This window comes from Lagenorhynchus albirostris, chromosome 16 (genome assembly GCF_949774975.1).
Source record: "Lagenorhynchus albirostris chromosome 16, mLagAlb1.1, whole genome shotgun sequence".
Lineage (NCBI taxonomy): Eukaryota > Metazoa > Chordata > Mammalia > Artiodactyla > Delphinidae > Lagenorhynchus > Lagenorhynchus albirostris.
In genome coordinates, this window is record NC_083110.1 from 16,229,220 (window position 1) to 16,249,050 (window position 19,831).

Here is a 19,831-nt window from a genome sequence, read left to right on the forward strand (position 1 = left end):
GCAGAGAAAACAGAACAGACCAGAAGGGTCTGTTCCCCCCTCTTCCTATAACTGAGCACATCAAAGACTTATAACCAGAAAAACTTTTGAGGTCAAGCCAAGATCCCCTTGATGCAGGAATCCCCTCTATAGCACCTCTGTCAAATGATCTTTCTAGTTTTGTTTGAACTGTTCTGGGACTAGGGAGAGCACTATTATAATACCCCCAGTGAGCGTCTTCACAAACTTTAAAAAAATTAATTAATGAATTAATCAGGCTGCTCTGGGTCTGCGGCACGTGGGATCTTCGCTGCGGCATGCGGGCTGAAGCACATGGACTCTTAGTTGCAGCATGCAGACTCCTAGTTGTGGCATGCTAACTCTTTGTTGTGGCATGCACGTGGGATCTAGCTCCCCGACCAGGGATTGAACCTGGGCCCCCTGCATTGGGAGTGCAGAGTCTTACCCACTGGACCACCAGGGAAGTCCCATTGGGAGTGCAGAGTCTTACCCACTGGACCACCAGGGAAGTCCCTTCACATACTTTTATTTTCTATACTTGTTCTAGCATTTCTGTAGGGATTGCTCAGTCAAGGGCATGCACATTTTACATTTTGATAGCAGGCAACAGATTCTGCGTATGTTCACACACCCATGTTATAGTGATGAATACAAACGCAGGGCATGGCAGTCATGGTGTTTCAGGAAAACAAAGGTGGGGCACGTGAGGATGGTCATGTGCCAGGTCTCAGGTGAGTCCCTGGGAAGGGCCGCCAAGTGTGGGTCCTTGGCTTCGTGCAGGTAAGATTCAAGAGTGAGCCACAGTAAAGTGAAAGCAGGTTTATTCAGGGACATACACACTCCATAGACAGAGCGTGGGCCATCTCAGAAGACAAGAGGCCCCAGGGTACGGGTTGTCAGTTTTTATAGGCATGGGTAATTTCATAGGCTAATGAGTGGGAAGATTATTCCAACTATTTTGGGGAAGGGGTGGGGATTTCCAGGAGTTGGGCCACACCCCACTTTTGAACCTTTTAGGTTAGCCTTAGAACTGTTATGGTGCTCACGGGTGTACTGGAAGTCACTTGTCCATAATCTTGGACCTAGTTGTTTCTAACCAGTTCATGCCGTGTCCTCAATGGCTGTCATTCTTTTAAAGGTTGTTCCCTGCCCCCTTCCTGTCTCAATGGGAAGGCAGATTACAGTTCAAACAAAGAAAGAACTCTCTAATGTAAAAAAAATGGATCACAACAGATCACTTTGAGGTAGTAAGTGTTCAAGAAGAGACTGGAGAATCTGATGCTGTAGATGCATATAAGATTATGCTACCAAAGAAAGTTTGTGTGCCTGAGGCACAGCGAGGCCAAATAAACATTGCAGTTTGGAGTAGAGAAAGGTTTATTGCAGGGCCAAGCAAGGAGAACGGAGAACGGGTGGGGGACTTCCCTGGTGGTGCAGTGGTTAAGAATCCGCCTGCCAACGCAGGGGACACAGGTTTGAACCCTGGTCCGGGAGCAACTAAGCCCGTGCACCACAACTACTGAGCCTGAGTTCTAGAGCCTGCAAGCCACAACTGCTGAGCCCGTGCACCACAACTCCTGAAGCCCGTGTGCCTAGAGCCCGTGCTCCACAACAAGAGAAGCCACCACAATGAGAAGCCCTTGCACTGCAACAAAGAGTAACCCCTGCTTGCTGCAACGAGAGAAAGCCTGTGCACAGCAACGAAGACCCAATGCAGCCAAAAATAAATAAATGTATTTTTAAAAAAAAGGATAATGAGTGGCTTGTACTCAAAAACCCTAAACTCCCTAGTAGCTTTTGGGGAAAAGTTTTTATAGGCAAAATTTGGGGTGAGGGCTGCAGGGTGTGTGCCTTTCTTCTGATTGGTTGGTGGTGAGGTAACAGGGTGGTGCTCCAGGAATCTTGCTCTCAGCCTGAAGTTGCCATTCTCCACCTGGGTGGGGGCCTTAGCTCTGCAGAAGAGCTCAAAGATATTACATATTCCTTGAGGAAGCAGGACCCTGCCCCAAGGCTGCACTATTGTTTCTTGATGGCCCCTCCCTTGTTTCTGTATTCCCTCTCTTCCCTGATTAGCAACTGTTTGAACCTGCCCTTTGGAACTCAGGGAAGGTCAAGGAGGCTGAATGATGCCTATTTCCTACAAACAAGAAACGGGGGTTGGTGGGGGGGAAATTCCCTGGAGGTCCAGTGGTTAGGACTCAGCGCTTCCACTGCCGGGGGCATGGGTTCAATCCCTGGTCGGGGACGTAAGATCCTGCATGCCACATGGCGTGGCAAAAAAAAAAAAAAGAGAGAGAAATGGGGGACACGGAAAGGATTTGTACCTGGGATCCCCACAGGGTCCTGCTTGGTTTCAGTTAGAGCAGCTAATATCTAAGGAATGTCTGAAATCGGACATTGAGGTATACTCTGGAAAAGCACGCTAACCTCTCCAATGTGGCAAGTACCTAAGTGGTGAAACTGTGCAACTCAGACTGAGACTTGAACCCATGCGCTGGGACTTGAACCCAGCCAAAACCCAGATTGGGACTTGAACCCACCATATTTTAACTGAGATCACACCTGGTCTCAGGACTTAATGAAGCTCAGGTTCTTTATATCTCAGCACAGAAAGAATTCAGAGGGAGACAAAGTGATAGGTAAGAAGTGGATTTATTTAGAGAGAAACACACTCCACAGACAGAGTGTGGGCTATCTCAGAATATGAGAGTGGCTCCAGGGTATGGGGTTGTCAGTTTTTATAGGGATGGGTAATTTCATAGGCTAATGAGTGGGAGGAGTATTCCAGCTGTTTTGGAGAAGGGGTGAGGATTGCCAGGAATTGGGCCACCGCCCACTTTTTGACCTTATGATTGGCCTTGGAACTGTCATGGCGCCTGTGGCTGTGTCATTTAGCTTGCTGATGTGCTACAATGAGCATATACTGAGGTTCAAGGTCTAGTGGAAGTCAACTAGTCTGCCATCTTGGACCTATTTGGTTCTAATCAGTTTACATCGTGTCCTTGGGCTATGTCATTCTTTTAAAGGTTGTGCCCTGCCCCTTTCCCTCCTGTTTCAGTGGCCCATTGAGGATTGGGTTCTTTTACATGAAATTCACTTTCCAGGTGAGCCACAGAAAGCACTGAAAGCTTTGCAGCTTTTAAATGTTCCCCCAAACCCACTGGCTCCATCTTGCTGAGTTGCAGCAGAGATGTACTGCTGAGCTTTTCTCATCTCTGCTTCAGTAATAGGCATGTCCACCTGTGTCTCCAGCTCGGATGGCCTGGAGATCTCTACAACCCTTTATTGATAGTCTCAGGAAATAAATGGGCTTTTCCTAATAGGCTAAGGAGTCTTCCATGTGTCTGAAAAGATACAAACCTGCAGGTAGAAAAAAACGGCCACTGGCAAGCTTCAGGCATAGCTGCTGTTCCCCGCACTTCAAGAGAAGCAGCTTGGATAGCTCTGAAGTCTTTGTAGGCCTGAAACCTTTTCCTTTGATGATCTGGCCACAAACAGCACAGTCTTCATAGCCTGTGGCTGGTCAGGCCAACAGCATGACAGCAAGTGGCAGAGAATACGGCTGGCAGATGCAATGTCCATGTCACCATTTGGACATGGTTGTGTACATCTATCAGGTCTTGCCTTTTGCTGATCTGGATGAAGTTGCTCTCAAACACATAGTCTCCTTCCTTGTCCAGCTGTCGCTGAAGTTCCCCTTAGAGATATTAAACCTGCCCACTGCACAGCCAGCCACTGTAGGAGTACTGCAGTGACATGGATTCACTGCTCATGGTTATAGTTTATCAAGAAAGCTCTGCCACTGGATTTCATCCCCTTGAAGGGGTCTTAATAGTTTTCTTTGCCATATAATAAATTGTCAAACTTAGTGGCTTAAAGCAACACACATTTATTACCTCACAATTTCCATGGGTTAGGAATTTGGGAATGGCTTTGATGGGTCCTCTGCTCAGGATCTCATAAGGCTGCAATCAAGGTGTAGGCCAAGGCTGGGGTCTCACCTAAAGCTTGGGGGTCCTCACCTAAAGCTTGGGGTCCTCTTCCAAGCTCACAGGGCTTTTTTTTTGTTTTCCCGGCTACGGCTTGCAGGATCTTAGTTCCCCCACCAGAGATGGAACCTGGGCCCTCCGCAGTGAAAGCGTGGAGTTCTAACCACTGCACTGCCAGGGAATTCCCAAGCTCGCAAGGCTTTTGAAAGAATTTATTTCCTTCAAGTTGCACAATTCATGGTGCCTCTATCACAGCTGTTTCCTTTACAGCATAAATCACAATTATTTTTTACCAGTGAATTCCTTGACAGAAAGAACTCACTATAGTGGTTTAGCACATAATTGTTAAATGAATCAAGGATTATATATGGTTATTTGTGACTGGAACCGAACCAGTGATTATATATGGTTATTTTATAATTGTGATTATATATGGTTATTTTCTTCATTAGTTTGTTAGCAACTTGAGGGCGCAGCCCTGAATCATTTGTCTCCCTCCAGCAGGGTCTAGTCCAGCGCATGGTTTAGCATTACTCCAATCTCATTTCTGGGAAAAAAATCAGGTGCAAGAATAAAGGTGGGGACTTGAAAGCAAGGGAGGATGTGGCAAAGCAGAGTGAATCTGGGAAGAGTTACGCTGGAAGGAAATGGGAGAGACCAATAGCAAAAGTCAGCCACTTTTACTTAAATTCCAGCAACAAGGCTGTACCTCCTCACATGACGTATGCGGAAGCTGAAGACATGCTTCTCGCGAGAGGAAAGATGGACCGCGAGAAAGTGTACGTCTGTCCGTGCCCCGCCTTCCCTGAGCCCCACCCACTCCCTGTCCTCCCTCCCACCTTGAACCGGCCGCGTGTGACGTCGTGACGCGTGCGTGGCCGCGGCGCGGGGGGCGGGCCCGCGGCGCCGCGCCGGAGGAGGAAGTGGTGCGGTTGTTGCTCCCTCTGCGCCCGCCGCTGGCTCCCGGGGCGCGGAGTGGGGCCACAGTTGCCGCCGCTGCGTCGAGCTCGCCAGCTGTTACCCTCCATGTGCCCGGGCTCCGTCGCTCCCCTTCCTCAGGCCGCCGCTTACCCCGGGGTCTATGGAAGTAATGGAAGGACCCCTCAACCTGGTGAGTGGCCCACAGAGGGTTGCGTCCGCCCGCGGGCTCCTTTGCCTCAGAAGCCCGGTCTCGGCGTGCAGCTGACCCTCGAGGCCGGGGGGTGGGTTTGGCGCGGGTCGTCCTGAAGGCTGGGGGCGCAGGCAAGGCGCGGCCCTATAGCGGCTCCGGCCAAGCCACCGCAGACGGCCCCTCGGGGATCCCTGGGAAGCTCCCGCCTCCCATTTCCCGCCTCCCCCAGGCGCCACCTGCCTCAGGGCTCGGGGCGAGGGGCTCCCACCAGCGGGGGTGCCACCTCTCCAGGCCGGAGGAAGTGCCTCTAAGCGCCACGTAACCACCTCTCTGCAGCCTGGAGAGGCACTGAAGCCGGCCTGGGCAGAAATGGTGTGTAATACTGGGTGTAACTTCCAACACAGGGTCTGAAGTCTGAGCCTCCCCACTGTGGAGAGATGGAGCATAACGTGTGTGACCCCCGTTTCCCTTCACCCATTTCTCACCTGTATTCAGATGCATAAACAGAGACTTCCCCTTCTCAAATAAATTAGAGACAGCTGGGAAAAAAAGACGGGGCCATCCCTGTTTTTAGCTCAGTTTCAGCTCATTAGGCATCATGAAAATATGGTAGATGTTTGCCTTTCTCAGAAACAGCGTTGCTCATTATGTTTTTAGGCACCTCAGGTGTAGCGATTAAAACAACAATGAGAAACACGAGTTCCGTTCCACCTGGCCGCGGCATCTTTTGGTTTCCCAGAGAAGGCGTCTGTTTTGGATGCAAAAGTTAGATTACTTAAAGTTGCAGACAGACAAGAGGAACTTTTTGCTGTTCAGCTGCGATGATGGGATTGGAAAAAAAGTTTGTGTGGAAAATTATTAGTTTCTCACGTTAGAACTCTGAGAACCCTTGTGTGGGACTGGATTTAAACCATTCTGTAGAGAAGCAGTAGAGCCTGGTGGTTTAAGAGTATAGATTCGGGACCTAAACTGCTTGGATTTGAATTCTGACTTTGTCACTTAATAACTGTGTGACCTTGGGCAAATTAGTTGACCTCATTCTTCGTGGTTTGTTGTGAGGATTGAGAGTACATAGGTGTAAAGGGCCTAGAACAGTACCTGGTACATAGTGAGGTGTAACTTGGTGAGCTTAAAAAGTTTAAGACTCTAGGACCTAAAGCTTGGTTCCCAGATGACTGGTGCCAGGTTAACCACTATGACTACTGTGCAGTTTTATTAAGTTATGCCCTGCCCCCATTGTTTACACTTAAAAAGAATTGGACTAGATCTGTGATTTTTTTCTTTTTTTAAAGCCAGGGAAATGTCTTGCAGTCTTCTTGTTTTTAAGGTGACATGTAGTTGGCAATGAAATATAATGGATGGCTCAATACTGAAACTTCACCGGAATATTATTAGAAGTAACCAGCACTTTACAAAGTGCTTCAAAGTTCAAGTGTCCTTGCAAAATGACCATTGGTTCGGTTCCAGTTAACTTCACTTTATTTGGCTGCTTGCTGCAGCATAACCCCAGCCAACTGCCCCACTAGTGTGTGGTAGCTTATGAAAAGACTGGAACTGGGTGACAGTTGTAGGTGGAGCAGCAGAATGACCAGTTTAGGAAAAATTAGTTAAATGGTGGCAATGGTATCTTTTTATAGAGGAGAATTTTCAGTAGTCTTGTTAAGGAGTCTAGCATAATTCCATAATCCAGCCATAAAATTTATGTATCAGAAATTTGGCATCTTGAATTCTTAAACCATTTGAGATTTGAAAGATCTGAGTTCTAGCCTAACTGTTTGATGGAACAGTGGAACAGAGATTAACATTTACTTGAATCGTTTTAACTGTGCTGCTGAGTACCAGTGACAGGCCTTTGAATTTGTCGTCACTCAGTTTTAGAGACTGAGGTTTTTTCCTCCTCTGTTGTACTATATATCGTTGTAGCTTATTTATTTCATACATAGTTTGTACTCCCTTAGTCCCCTACTCCTATCTTGCCCTTCCCCCTTCCCTCTCCCCACAGGTAACCACTAGTTCTCTATATATGTGAGTCTGTTTTTTTGTTATATTCACTGGTTTTATTTTTTTGATTTCACATATAAGTGATGTTGTACACTATTTGTCTTTCTCTGACTTATTTCACTTAGTATTATACCCTCCAGGTCCATCCATGTTGTTGCAAAGGGCAAAATTTCATGCTTCTTTTACGTCTGAGTAGTATTCTGGTGTGTGTGGCTGTGTGTGTGTGCACATGTATCTATATGTACATACACACGCACCACGTCTTTATCCACTCATCTGTTAATGGACACGTAGGTTACTTCTGTATCTTGGCAATTGTAGATAATGCTGCTGTGAACATTGGGTTGAATGTATCTTTTCAGATGAGTGTTTTCGCTAGAAGACTGAATTTTTTGAAGACTATCAGATTCTTTTATGTCAGCAGATGTTCAATCCAGGATACAGTTGACTCAACATGAGAAATACTTCTCAATGCTGTGGTTTTGAGTGCTTTTGAACATCCCATTAGCATATACTACCTTTTTCTAATGACATCATACTGTAGTGTATGATTGCATAAGGACTTATTATAGTACCTAGATTTATAATCTTGTGTCCTCAGAGCATCCTTGGAATTAGTAAGAATTGCTTCCCAGTTTTACAGATAAATAAGCCTAGACAAATTTAGTAATTAGATCAGTGACTCAAATACATTATGGACCACACCTTATTTTATTTATTTATTTATTATTATTTTAAAAATTTATTTATTCTTGGCTGCGTTGGGTCTTCGTTGCTCAGTGCAGGCTTTCTCTAGTTGCGGCAGGTGGGGGCTACTCTTCGTTGCGGTGCGTGGGCTTCTCCTTGTGGTGGATTCTCTTGTTGCAGAGCGCGGGCTTCAGTAGTTGGGCTCGTGGGCTCTAGAGCTCAGGCTTAGTAGTCGTGGCGCAAGGGCTTAGTTGCTCCGCGGCATGTGGGATCTTCCCGGACCAGGGCTCGAACCCGGGTCCCCTGCATTGGCAGACGGATTCTTAACCACTGCGCCACCAGGGAAGCCCCACACCTTATTTTAATATCATGACTTCTTTCTAGCAATGCTTCTGTATTAACGTACTATAAATTTCATTTCATTGTGGTCCTTATCTATATTGAATTATACATGCTGTGTCAGTATTTAGTACTTGTGCTCTAAGTTAGGTTTGCAGTAAGGGCTTGTAGGCTTATTGCCTCACAGTGATTTTTAAGATATGGAAGAGACCAGTGTGAAATAGTCATTTTAATATATAGTACAGATATTCTGGTTTTTGAAGTTGGTCAAAAGAAAAATAGGATAAATCATATTTACATTGGTGGGGGGGAATAGCTAGTCTTTGGACTCTGAATAAGTTTTGTTGCATCAGTTTTTTTTTCTTTTTGTCAATTTTTAATATGGAAAAATTCTAACATATAAAATTACTTAGTATATATTTAGGCCTTTCTTTCCATACATTTAATTTTGGCAATGCAAGTGCTAGTAGCAAATGTCAAAACTTGTGTGAGATAATTTCTAGTTCTTTGTTTTGTTTGCAGCCTATCTGGGAAGTGATGTCAGACTTTAATTTACACATGACTGTGTTGCTCATGCTTTGCTTACCTACTCTGCAAACTGAGGACAGGGTCCATGTGACTGTGTGACCACAATTGTATTCTATGTGTTTGGCCCTTTTAAGAGTGCTGAGAATATATATGTTTGTTGAGAAACTGAGCTGCTATTCAGAGTGCTCAACTCTTCTCATCTAAGGAAAGGAATCAGATATAGTCCAAAGAATGGCCTTGTACATATTGGGGGTCTTTGTAACTATTCCATGTTAGTTATATTGGCAATAAAAATAAAATCTTGTTGCCCTGAAAAATGTCAAGGAAAATTTCATCTTGTCACAGGCTAGGCTAGGCTAGCCTTAATGGAAGCACTCTGGGGTAAGGCAGTAGAGCACTAAGACATCCAATGAATTACAGAGTGCTGGAGTTGGCATCAGGCACTGACATATATTATTTGTTTTGTTTTCTTTGTAGCTGTATGAGATATTTCCCCATTTTACAGATGAAAACTTTGAACTGCAGAGTGAGTGGTGATAGTTGGATTTGAAAGCAAGATTCTAAATCAAATATCTAATCTTTCCGATAGATCAGTGTTTGCCCATTTGTTTTGACTGTGATCCACAGTGAGAAATTTTTACATAATGACTAGTACACACATACCTAAGTGTATATTACTGCAGAGCTTGCTACACTATGGATGTGCCTCCTGGAATTGTGCAAAATGCAGGGACACTCATAAATTTCACCGAAAACAAGACAAAAAAGTAAAAACCTGAAGCATCATATGCTGTGTGTGTGTGTATAGTGTTATATATGATGCACTCTAATATTTACTCTTAGAGCTTTTTAAATTCTGGTTGTGACCCATAGATTGATTTCAGGAGTCATTACTGGGTTGCATCTTGTAATTTATCTTCACAGCAGATGGTAGCAGTTGTAAAAAAAAAAAAAAAAAGCTAAAGTGGACTCTTACAGAAATTGACTTAAAAAAGGTTTTCCTGGATCTCTCTAACACTTGAGCAGTTATCCTAAATACAGTTGCATCATGTTACTTAGTTGATTCAGTACTTACAGTTAGGAGATACTACTTGCCTTTAGGAGACTCACAGTCAGTTGATTCGGAAATGGGGAGTGAGTGACTTTTCTCCTTTGCTCTCCATTGAAGCACTACCACAAGGTTCAAGAGTACATTAGGTTTTCCTCTGCCACCTTATTGTGTTTGGTATGGTGTTCCTTTTCTTTTCATCTTTACATACAGTTTTCCCCAAGGACACAGAAATAAATAAATAGAAAGTAAAAGAACTTAATACTCTTTTCCTTTGGGAAAGAAGACAGTATTGAACGTGTAGTTTTGAGGCAGTTCAGCATGTAGTTCTTGGTGAGGGAAGTCACTTGGTAATCTAGCTGTACTCAGGATTTTGTTGGTTGCAGGTGGTAGAAACCCACTTCAAATTATCTTAAATCAAAAGGGATAATTTATTGGAATCAAAAGAAAGGTGCAGGAAGGGCAGGACTACAATGTAGATGGGTCTAAGAACTTGTGGGACCTGGGACTCAAAGATAATCAGATTTTCCCACTCTGCCTCTTCAAACTTTATTGCTTTACTCCTTCTCTCTCCAGATCTACATTTTCCACCTGGCAAACTCCTGAGTATCACATTAGTTATAGCCACTTAAAGCTTTCTTGACGTAACCTCTGGTCCTGAGTTTGAAAATCTGTTGGAACGGTTCTTTTGGTGTTTAGGGGACGAGGTAATATAAAAATATTGGCAGCTTCCAGGAGAATCTTATTGATTGCCTAGGAAGAAGAGCATTTCACAGAGAGGGGTGGGGCATGTGGAAAGTGTTGACTGTTTCTGGAGAGAATTCAGCAAGGGAGGAATTTGTACAGGGCACATGGAGTAAGACATTACTAAATCTGAAGCTTTTGTACTTTTTATAAAGGTTTTAGAACATTTTGTAGTATTGTGCTTTCATTTTTACTCAGGGAGTAGGAAACTGCTGGTTAAAATGTCCTCAAGATTGGATGGATGAAATAGTGAATGAAGTAAATGTACCAGTAACTAGTTTTCTGTGGCTCTGTATAGATGTATATACATATGTATAGTTGTTTATCTGAGATTTTGATGCAGAGATTTATTCTGATATTTACTGTGAAATACAGTAATGTTCTCTTGGCATTTAAGAATCTTTGGGGGCTTCCCTGGTGGCACAGTGGTTGGGAGTCCGCCTGCCAATGCAGGGGATGCGGGTTCGTGCCCCGGTCCGGGAAGATCCCACATGCCGCGGGGCGGCTGGGCCCGTGAGCCATGGCCGCTGGGCCTGCGCGTCCGGAGCCTGTGCTCCGCAGCGGGAGAAAAAAAAAAAGAATCTTTGGTTTTGTTACCAACCCTGAGCATAACCTCTCCCATCCTTCTATCCAGCTAACTGTTCATTGATCCACCCAACATTGTGAGCAGTTGCTGTCTATCAGGTACTGTTCTGGACATCAAGGATTTGACAGTGAATAGGACAAAGTCCCTATTCTTACAGAAGTTTTATCCCATTCTCTAGTTTTCTTTTCATCTATTGTGTTCTCTTTCTCTCTTTACCATCTTAAGCATAGTTATTTTGAGTTCCTTGCTATTCCAATACATGGATAATCTCTGGGTCTGTTTCTGTTGTCTTTTTCTCTTTGTTATCAGTGACATTTTCCTGCTTGACATGCCTAGTAACTTTATTGTGTATTACACATTGTGGATGATGTGTTGTAGAGATTCTGAATTTGTTATCTTCCTCCAAAAATGTTAAGTTTTGGCTGGCAATTAAAATACTAGCAGATCACCTTGATCCAGTCTAGGCTTGATTTTAGGCTTTATCAGGGTGGGTCTATTTCAGCTTTACCCATATTGCCTAGAATGTAGTCCTTACTCCTAGGGCTAGACTTTGAGGTCTCAACTCAAAGCCCCAAGTATTCACCAAAGTTATCCTCTGTCTAGGCCCAAACTGCAACCTATCTCCCCAACACTGTGTGGCTTCTGAATTCTTTGCTAAGAGGTTCTGCTAGGCTTCCTGGAATTGCGCCCTGTTCATGTGCAGCTTATATGTTAGGTGAGGACCTGAGAGGATTTTTGATGCATATTTTTAGAGTGTCTTCACTGCACTTCCCTCCAACCCTGGGCTCCTTAAAATCTAGCCTTTTTGGTTCCAGTCTCCATCTCCTTTGCCCAGTGAGGTACTGCCTTCTGCTTGGGCTTTATTTCTTTGCACTCCATTTTTGAAAATGCACTCAGAAAGAAAGCCAGGGTGAATGCAGGTTTCACCTTGTGCATTTCCCTTTTCTTAAAAGGTAGCCTTCTGTTACTTTTTGTTCTGTGTCTGTAAACTGTTGTTTTTATATATTTCACCCAGCTTTGTAGTTGTTTACAGTTGGAGGGTAAACCAGTGCCAGCTACTCCATCCTACCTGGATCAGAGGTACAAATTTCCATGAGAATTTCCAAAGAATTCTCAAAACACAATTAAGGCAGTTTATTGTAAACCCTAAATGCCAGAAAGTGCTTTAATATGAGATTGTGGTATCACAAAAGCTAATACTGCCAATATTCAGTGATAGGTTATCACAGCTCTGTAAGGATTGGCCAGTTACTTACTGCTTTCCGTATTTAAACATCTATTTCCAAGTAAAGTTTGAGGCAGCTTACAATAAAAGACAGATGGCATACTATTAAAATATTAGTTACCTATTGAGGTAAATTATTCCAAAATTTAGCAGCTTAAAACAGCACACGTTTGTTTTCTCACAGTTTCTGTGTGTTAGGATAAAGGCATGACTTAGCTGGGTTCTTTGCTTCAGGGTCTTTCACAAGGCTACAGTCAAGTTGAGGGTCAGCTGGGGGTGTGGTTCCATTTGAAGGCTCTACTGGGGCAGGAGCTGCTTCCAATCTCACTCACAGGGGTGATGGCAACGTTTCGTTCCTTGAGCGGTTTTGGATTGAGCACTTCAGTTCCTTGCTGGCTGTTGGCAGGCCACCTCATTCCCTTCCGTGTGAGTCTTTCCTTGGGGCAGCTGACAGCATGACTCTTGGCTTCATTAAAGTAAGCAAGGGAGAGAGAATGTACCAAGGTGGAAGTGACAATCTTTTGTAACCTCATCACGGAAGTGACACCCCATCACCTTGGCGGTATTCTGTTTCTTAGATGCATGTCACTAGTTCCAACCCACATTTGAGGAGGGGAGATTACATAAGGTTGTGAATACCAGGAGGCAGGGGTCATTGGGAGCCATATCAGAAGCTGCTACCACAATTGCTGATAGAAAAACAAAGAAAATAAGAACTGAAGCAACAAAGGATATTGAGACAGTATAATCCTTTGGGGCTACATCAAACTAAAAAGCTTATGCCCAACAGAGGAAATCATCAACGAAATGAAAAGGCAGCCTACCAGATAGGAGAAAATATTTGCAAAGCATGTAGCTGATAAGGGACTAGTATCCAAAACAACAGAAAGAACTCACACAACTAAATAGCAAAAAAAAAAAAAAGCAAAAAATCTGATTAAACATCAGGCAGAGGATCTGAATAGACATTTTTCCAAAGAAGGCATGCAAATGGCCAACAGGTACTTGAAAAGATGCTCAACATCACTAATCAGGGAAATGCAAATAAATCAAAACCACAATGAGGTATCACCTCTCAGCTGTTAGAATGGCTGTTATCAAAAAGATAGGAAATAACAAGTAACAAGTGTTGGCGAGGATGTGGAGAAAAGGGAACCCATGTGCGCTGTTGGTGGGAATGTACATTGGTGCAAGCACTGTGGAAAACAGTATAGAGGGCCCTTGAAAAATTAAAAATAGAAATATCAGGACTTCCCTGGTGGTCCAGGGGTTAAGACTCTGCTTCCACTGCAGGGGGCGCAGGTTCAATCCCTGGTCTGGGAAGTTCTGCATGCCACACGGTGCAGCCAAAAAAAAAAAAAACTACTGTACTATCCTGCAGTTCCACTTCTGGGTATATCTCTGAAGAAAATGAAAACACAAAAAAGTCTATTCAGATCCTCTGCCTGTTGTTTAATCAGGTTTTTTGCTTTTTTTTTTTTGCTATTGTGTGAGTTCTTTCTGTTGTTTTGGATACTAACCCCTTATCAGGTATATGATTTGCAAATATTGTCTCCTATATGGTAGGTTGCCGTTTCATTTTGTTGATGATTTCCTTTTCTTGGCATAAGCGTTACAGTTTGATGTAATCCCACTTGTTTATTTTTGCTTTTGTTGCTTTTGCTTTTGGTGTCAATTAAAAAATTATCACCAAGACTTATATCATAGAACTTTCTGCCTATATTTTCTTTGAGGCGTTTTATGGTTTCAGGTCTTATGTTCCTTAATTCATTTTGGAATTAAGATAGTAGTTGTGTAAGATAGTAGTCCAATTTCATTCTTTTGCATGTGGCTGTCCAGTTTTCCCAACATCATTTATTGAAGAGACTGTCCTTTGCTGGTTGTATATTCTTGGCTTGTTTGGCATTTGTTAATTAAACATTTATGCATGGGTTTATTTCTGGGCTCTATGTTCTGTTCCATTGATCTTTGATCTTTTAATGCTATCATACGGTTTTGATTACTATAGCTTTGTAAGATAGTTTGAAGAGAAAGCGTGATGCCTCTAGCTTTGTTCTTTCTGAAGATTGCTTTGGCTATTTGGGAGCTTTGTGTTTCTATGCAACTTTTAGGATTGTTCATTCTGTGAAAAGTGCCATTGGAATTTTGATAGAGATTGCATTGAATCTGTATTATTGCTTTAGTTAGTATGGACATTTTAACTATTACTTCTTTGAATCCATTTCATCAATGACTTAATAGTGTTTGTGTACAGGTCTTTAACCTCTTTGGTTAAATTTACTCCTAAGTATTCCTTTTGATGCAGTTATAAATGGGATTGTTTGCTTAACTTCTCTCTGAAAATTTATTAGGGTATAGAAATGCAACAGATTGCTATATATTGATTTTGTATCTTGCAGCTTTATACTAGATTCATTTATTCTAAGTTTTTTGGTGGAGTCTTTAGGGCTTTCTGTATATAATATCTTGTTATCTGCAAATAGTGAACAGTTTTACTTCTTTCTTCTTTATTTGGATGCCTTTTATTTCTTCTCACCTAATTGCTGTGGCTAGGAAGCACTTCCAATACTATGCTGACTACAAGCAGCGAGAGTGGGCATCCTTGTCTTGTTCCAGATCTTAGAACAAAAGCTTTGAGCTTTTCACTGTTGAGTATTATGTTAGCCGTGGGCCTGTCATATGTGGTTTTTATAATGTTGAGTTGTGTTCCCTCTATACCCGTTTTGTTGAGAGTTTTCATCATGAGTGGTTGTTGAATTTTGTCAAACGCTTTTTCTCCTGTTGAAATGCTCATATGATTTTTTTAAAATTTACATTATTTAATATTTACTGAGCCAAATTTCCTCAATGTTCAAGTACCTGGTGATTTTTAACAACTTGGTTGTTGAATTAACTCTTTCAAGAAATGAACCTAAGCTAAGCAATTCATGAATAAGCTATGTTTCAAACTTGGTACCTTGGTTCTGATATGTATATTTTCTGTGTCTACAGATACTGGTTTGATTATTTCCTGTTTCTTGTTGATGGAGGAGAATCAACTTTCCAAAATTATGCATGATTCTTTTAGAACTTCTTGCTCTCTTATGAGTTTAAAGTATATCTTCTGATTAGTAACCTGTTGGTTGAAAAATATAAAATATTGGTATGGTCTACAAATGTTCTGATACAACTGAATCACCCTTTGAGTGACAAAATAAATAAAGTTCAGAAAAATTTACACTATGTTATTCACTGGAATGGAGAAATCATGTTGCAAAAGTGTGTGAGTGAATGAGTGTGTGTGTGCATGCATGTTTTAGAGAAGTGCCAAACATTACAGAAGTAATTTCCCCACCTTAACTATTCAAGATAATTGCTCATATCTTAGGATTCCCATGATGAGAAATGAATCAATCTATTTCCTAGATTAAGATCGTTAAATGTGTTTTTTCACAGACACACACACACACACACACACACACACACACTGTATTTTATTTTTACAAGAGATAAATAAACTGACACCAAGCATTGTAAATGGATGACCACAACAAAAGCAACAGTGATTGCAATTACCAAACACGAAACACACTCATACTATGTCATAATATTGACATTCAGTCCAGTAATCCTGCACTGTAACAGCTCCTTTACTTTGCAGTGAAAATTGATTTATATATTTTTTGCCTCTGAGTCCTTGTGGGATTTTTTTTTCATTCAAACAAAGTCACAAAAATTATAATCATCCTCATCAGTTCACTCAGTCCCATGTAATTAATTTTTTTTATCTTGATCTTTTGTTAGCACTTTTATGAATTCATCAGTTTTCCATTAGAGTTCTGAAAATGATTATTCATTCAGTTCAACAGTATAGTCAGTTACCAGAAACCTGTACTTGTCAGAGTCTTTTCCATGAATTCCTTGAAGATGAAACCCTTTTATAGGAACATTTTTTGCAAAAGCATCAGAGTACACCCAGAACTGTCTGTAAACGACAGAAGACTTAAAAATGACCACGGTTAAAGATTTTGATGAAAGTTCATAATAATGCAATTGACAAGGAAATTTAGTTATTTCTGAGATATACATTTTAAAGTAATAACTAGAATTATGACTTATAACATTATACCAGAACATATAAGATTTTTAGAAATTTCATGTAATGTCTGAACATTTATATTAACATATTTCCATACAAATAACCCAAAGAAAGTTTTGTATTAGTTGTGTTTTTTGTTTGTTTTTTTATACTGCAGTTTCTTATTAGTCATCAATTTTATACACATCAGTGTATACATGTCAGTCCCAATCGCCCAATTCAGCACACCACCATCCCCACCCCACTGGGGTTTTCCCCCTTGGTGTCCATACGTTCTCTAAATCTGTGTCTCAACTTCTGCCCTGCAAACTGGTTCATCTGTACCATTTTTCTGGGTTCCACATATATGCGTTAGTATACTTGTTTTTGATATTTGTTTTTCTCTTTCTGACTTAACTTCACACTGTATGACAGTCTCTAGATCTATCCATGTCTCAACAAATGACTCAATTTCGTTCCTTTTTATGGCTGAGTAATATTCCATTGTATATATGTACCACAACTTCTTTATCCATTCATCTGTCGATGGGCATTTAGGTTGATCCCGTGACCTGACTATTGTAAATAGTGCTGCAGTAAACATTGGGGTGCATGTGTCTTTTTGAATTATGGTTTTCTCTGGGTATATGCCCAGTAGTCAGATTGCCGGATCATATAGTAATTCTATTTTTCGTTTTTTAAGGAACCTCCATACTGTTCTCCATAGTGACTGTATCAGTTTACATTGCCACCAACAGTGCAAGAGGGTTCCCTTCTCTCCACACCTTCTCCAGCATTTGTTGTTTGTAGATTTTCTGATGATGCCCATTCTAACTGGTGTAAGGTGATACCTCATTGTAGTTTTCATTTGCATTTCTCTAATGATTAGTGAAGTTGAGTAGCTTTTCATGTGCTTCTTGGCCATCTCTATCTTTTCTTTGGAGAAATGTCTATTTAGGTATTCTGTCCATTTTTGGATTGGGTTGTTTGTTTCTTTAATATTGAGCTGCATGAGCTGTTTATATATTTTGGAGATTAATCCTTTGTTGATTCATTTGCAAATATTTTCTCCCATTCTGAGGATTGTTTTTTCGTCTTGTTTATGGTTTCCTTTGCTGTGCAAAAGCTTTCAAGTTTCATTAGGTCCCATTTGTTTATTTTTATTTTTATTTCTATTACTCTAGGAGGTGGATCAAAAAAGATCTTGCTGTGATCTATGTCAGAGAGTGTTCTTCCTATGTTTTCCTCTAAGAGTTTTATAGTGTCTGGTCTTACACTTAGGTCTCTAAACCATTTTGAGTTTCTTTTTGTGTATGGTGTCAGGGAGTGTTCTAATTTCATTTTTTTACATGTAGCTGTCCAGTTTTCCCAGCACCACTTATTGAAGAGACTGTCTTTTCTCCATTGTATATCTTTACCTCCTTTGTCATAGATTAGTTGACCATAGGTGCATGGGTTTATCTCTGGGCTTTCTATCTTGTTCCATTGATCTGTGTTTCTGTTTTTGTGCCAGTACCATATTGTCTTCATTACTGTAGCTTTGTAGTATAGTCTGAAGACAGGGAGTCTGATTCCTCCAGCTCTGTTTTTTTCCCTCAAGATTGCTTTGACTATTTGGGGTCTTTTGTGTCTCCATACAAATTTGAAGATTTTTTTGTTCTGGTTCCGTAAAAAATGCCATTGGTAATTTGATAGGCATTGCATTGAATCTGTAGATTGCTTTGGGTAGTATAGTCATTTTCACAATATTGATTCTTCCGATCCAGGAACATGGTATATTTCTTCATCTGCTGGTATCATCTTTAATTTCTTTCATCAGTGTCTTACAGTTTTCTGCATACAGGTTTTGTCTCCTTAGGTCGGTTTATTTCTAGGTATTTTATTCTTTTTGTTGCAGTGGTAAATGGGAGTGTTCCCTTAATTTCTCTTTCAGATTTTTCATCATTAGTGTATAGGAATGCAAGACATTTTTGTGCATTAATTTTGTATCCTGCAACTTTACCAATTTCATTGTTTAGCTCTAGTAGTTTTCTGGTGGCATTTTTAGGATTCTCTATGTATAGTATCATGTCATCTGCAAACGGTCACAGTTTTACTTCTTTTCCAATTTGTATTCCTTTTGTTTCTTTTTCTTCTCTGATTGCCATGGCTAGGACTTCCAAAACTATGTTGAATAATAATTGTGAGAGTGGACATCCTTGTCTCATTCCTGATCTTAGAGGAAATGCTTCCATTTTTTCACCACTGAGAATGATGTTTGCTGTGGGTTTGTTGTACATGGCCTTTATTATGTTGAGGTAGGTTCTCTCTGTGCCCACTTTCTGGAGAGTTTTTATCATAAATGGGTGTTGAATTTTGTCAAAAGCTTTTTCTGCATTGATTGAGATGATCATATGGTTTTTCTTCTTCAATTTGTTAATATGGTGTGTCACATTGATTTGCGTATATTGAAGAATCCTTGCATCCCTGGGATAAATCCCACTTGATCGTGGTGTATGATCCTTTTAATGTGCTGTTGGATTCTGTTTGCTAGTATTTTGTTGAGGATTTTTGCATCTATATTCATCAGTGATATTGGTCTGTAATTTTCTTTTGTTGTAGTATCTTTGTCTGGTTTTGGTATCAGGGTGGTGATGGCCTCATAGAATGAGTTTGGGAATGTTCCTTCCTCTGCAGTTTTTTGGAAGAGTTTGAGAAGGATGGGTGTTAGCTCTTCTGTAAATGTTTGATATAATTCACCTGTGAAGCTATGTGGTGCTGGACTTTTGTTTGTTGGAAGATTTTTATTTTTTAATTGATTTTGTTTTTGTCTGTGTTGGGTCTTCTTTGCTCCGCACGGCTTTCTGTAGTTGTGGCGAGCGGGGGCTACTCTTGGTTACGGTGCGCAGGCTTCTCATTGCGGTGGCTTCTCTCGTTGCGGAGCACGGACTCTAGGCACGTGGGCTTCAGTTGTTGTGGCATGCGGGCTCTAGAGTGCAGACTCAGTAGTTGTGGTGCACGGGCTTAGTTGCTCCATGGCATGTGGGATCTTCCCGGACCAGGGCTTGAACCCGTGTCCCCTGCATTGGCAGGCGGATTCTTAACCACTGTGCCACCAGGGAAGCCCTGTTGGAAGATTTTTAATCACAGTTTCAATTTCATTACTTGTGATTGGTCTGTTCATATTTTGTATTTCTTCCTGGTTCAGTCTTGGAAGGTTATACCTTTCTAAGAATTTGTCCATTTCTTCTAGGTTGTCCATTTTATGGCATACAGTTGCTTGTAGTAGTCTCTTAGGACGCTTTGTATTTCTGCGGTGTCTGTTGTAACTTCTTCTTTTTCATTTCTAATTTTATTGATTTGAGTTCTCTCCCTCTTTTTCTTGATGAGTCTGACTAATGGTTTATCAGTTTTGTCTTCTCAGAGAACCAGCTTTTAGTTTTATTGGTCTTTGCTATTGTTTTCTTTGTTTCTATTTCATTTATTTCTGCTCTGATCTTTATGATGTCTTTCCTTCTGCTAACTTCGGGTTTTGTT

The 19,831-nt window shown here is 41.4% G+C and overlaps 1 protein-coding gene and 1 non-coding gene across 4 annotated transcripts in view; one reads left to right on the forward strand and one right to left on the reverse strand.

Moving 5' to 3' along the window:
- Positions 1-390: 390 nt before the first annotated feature.
- On the reverse strand, positions 391-463 carry TRNAG-CCC (transfer RNA glycine (anticodon CCC)). The gene has a single exon. It is a non-coding gene; the product is annotated as a tRNA-Gly (tRNA).
- A 4,408-nt stretch (positions 464-4,871) lies between these two features.
- Positions 4,872-19,831, forward strand: part of NRBF2 (nuclear receptor binding factor 2) — a 52,169-nt gene continuing 37,209 nt past the window's right edge. For all 3 annotated transcript variants that reach the window (XR_009536093.1, XM_060126352.1, XM_060126353.1), the window contains exon 1: positions 4,872-5,100. Coding sequence is in view for 2 of the 3 variants with exons in the window: in XM_060126353.1 (XP_059982336.1) it covers positions 5,016-5,100 (85 nt within the window). In the remaining variant the exon portion in view is untranslated. The remainder of the gene's footprint in view (positions 5,101-19,831) is intronic.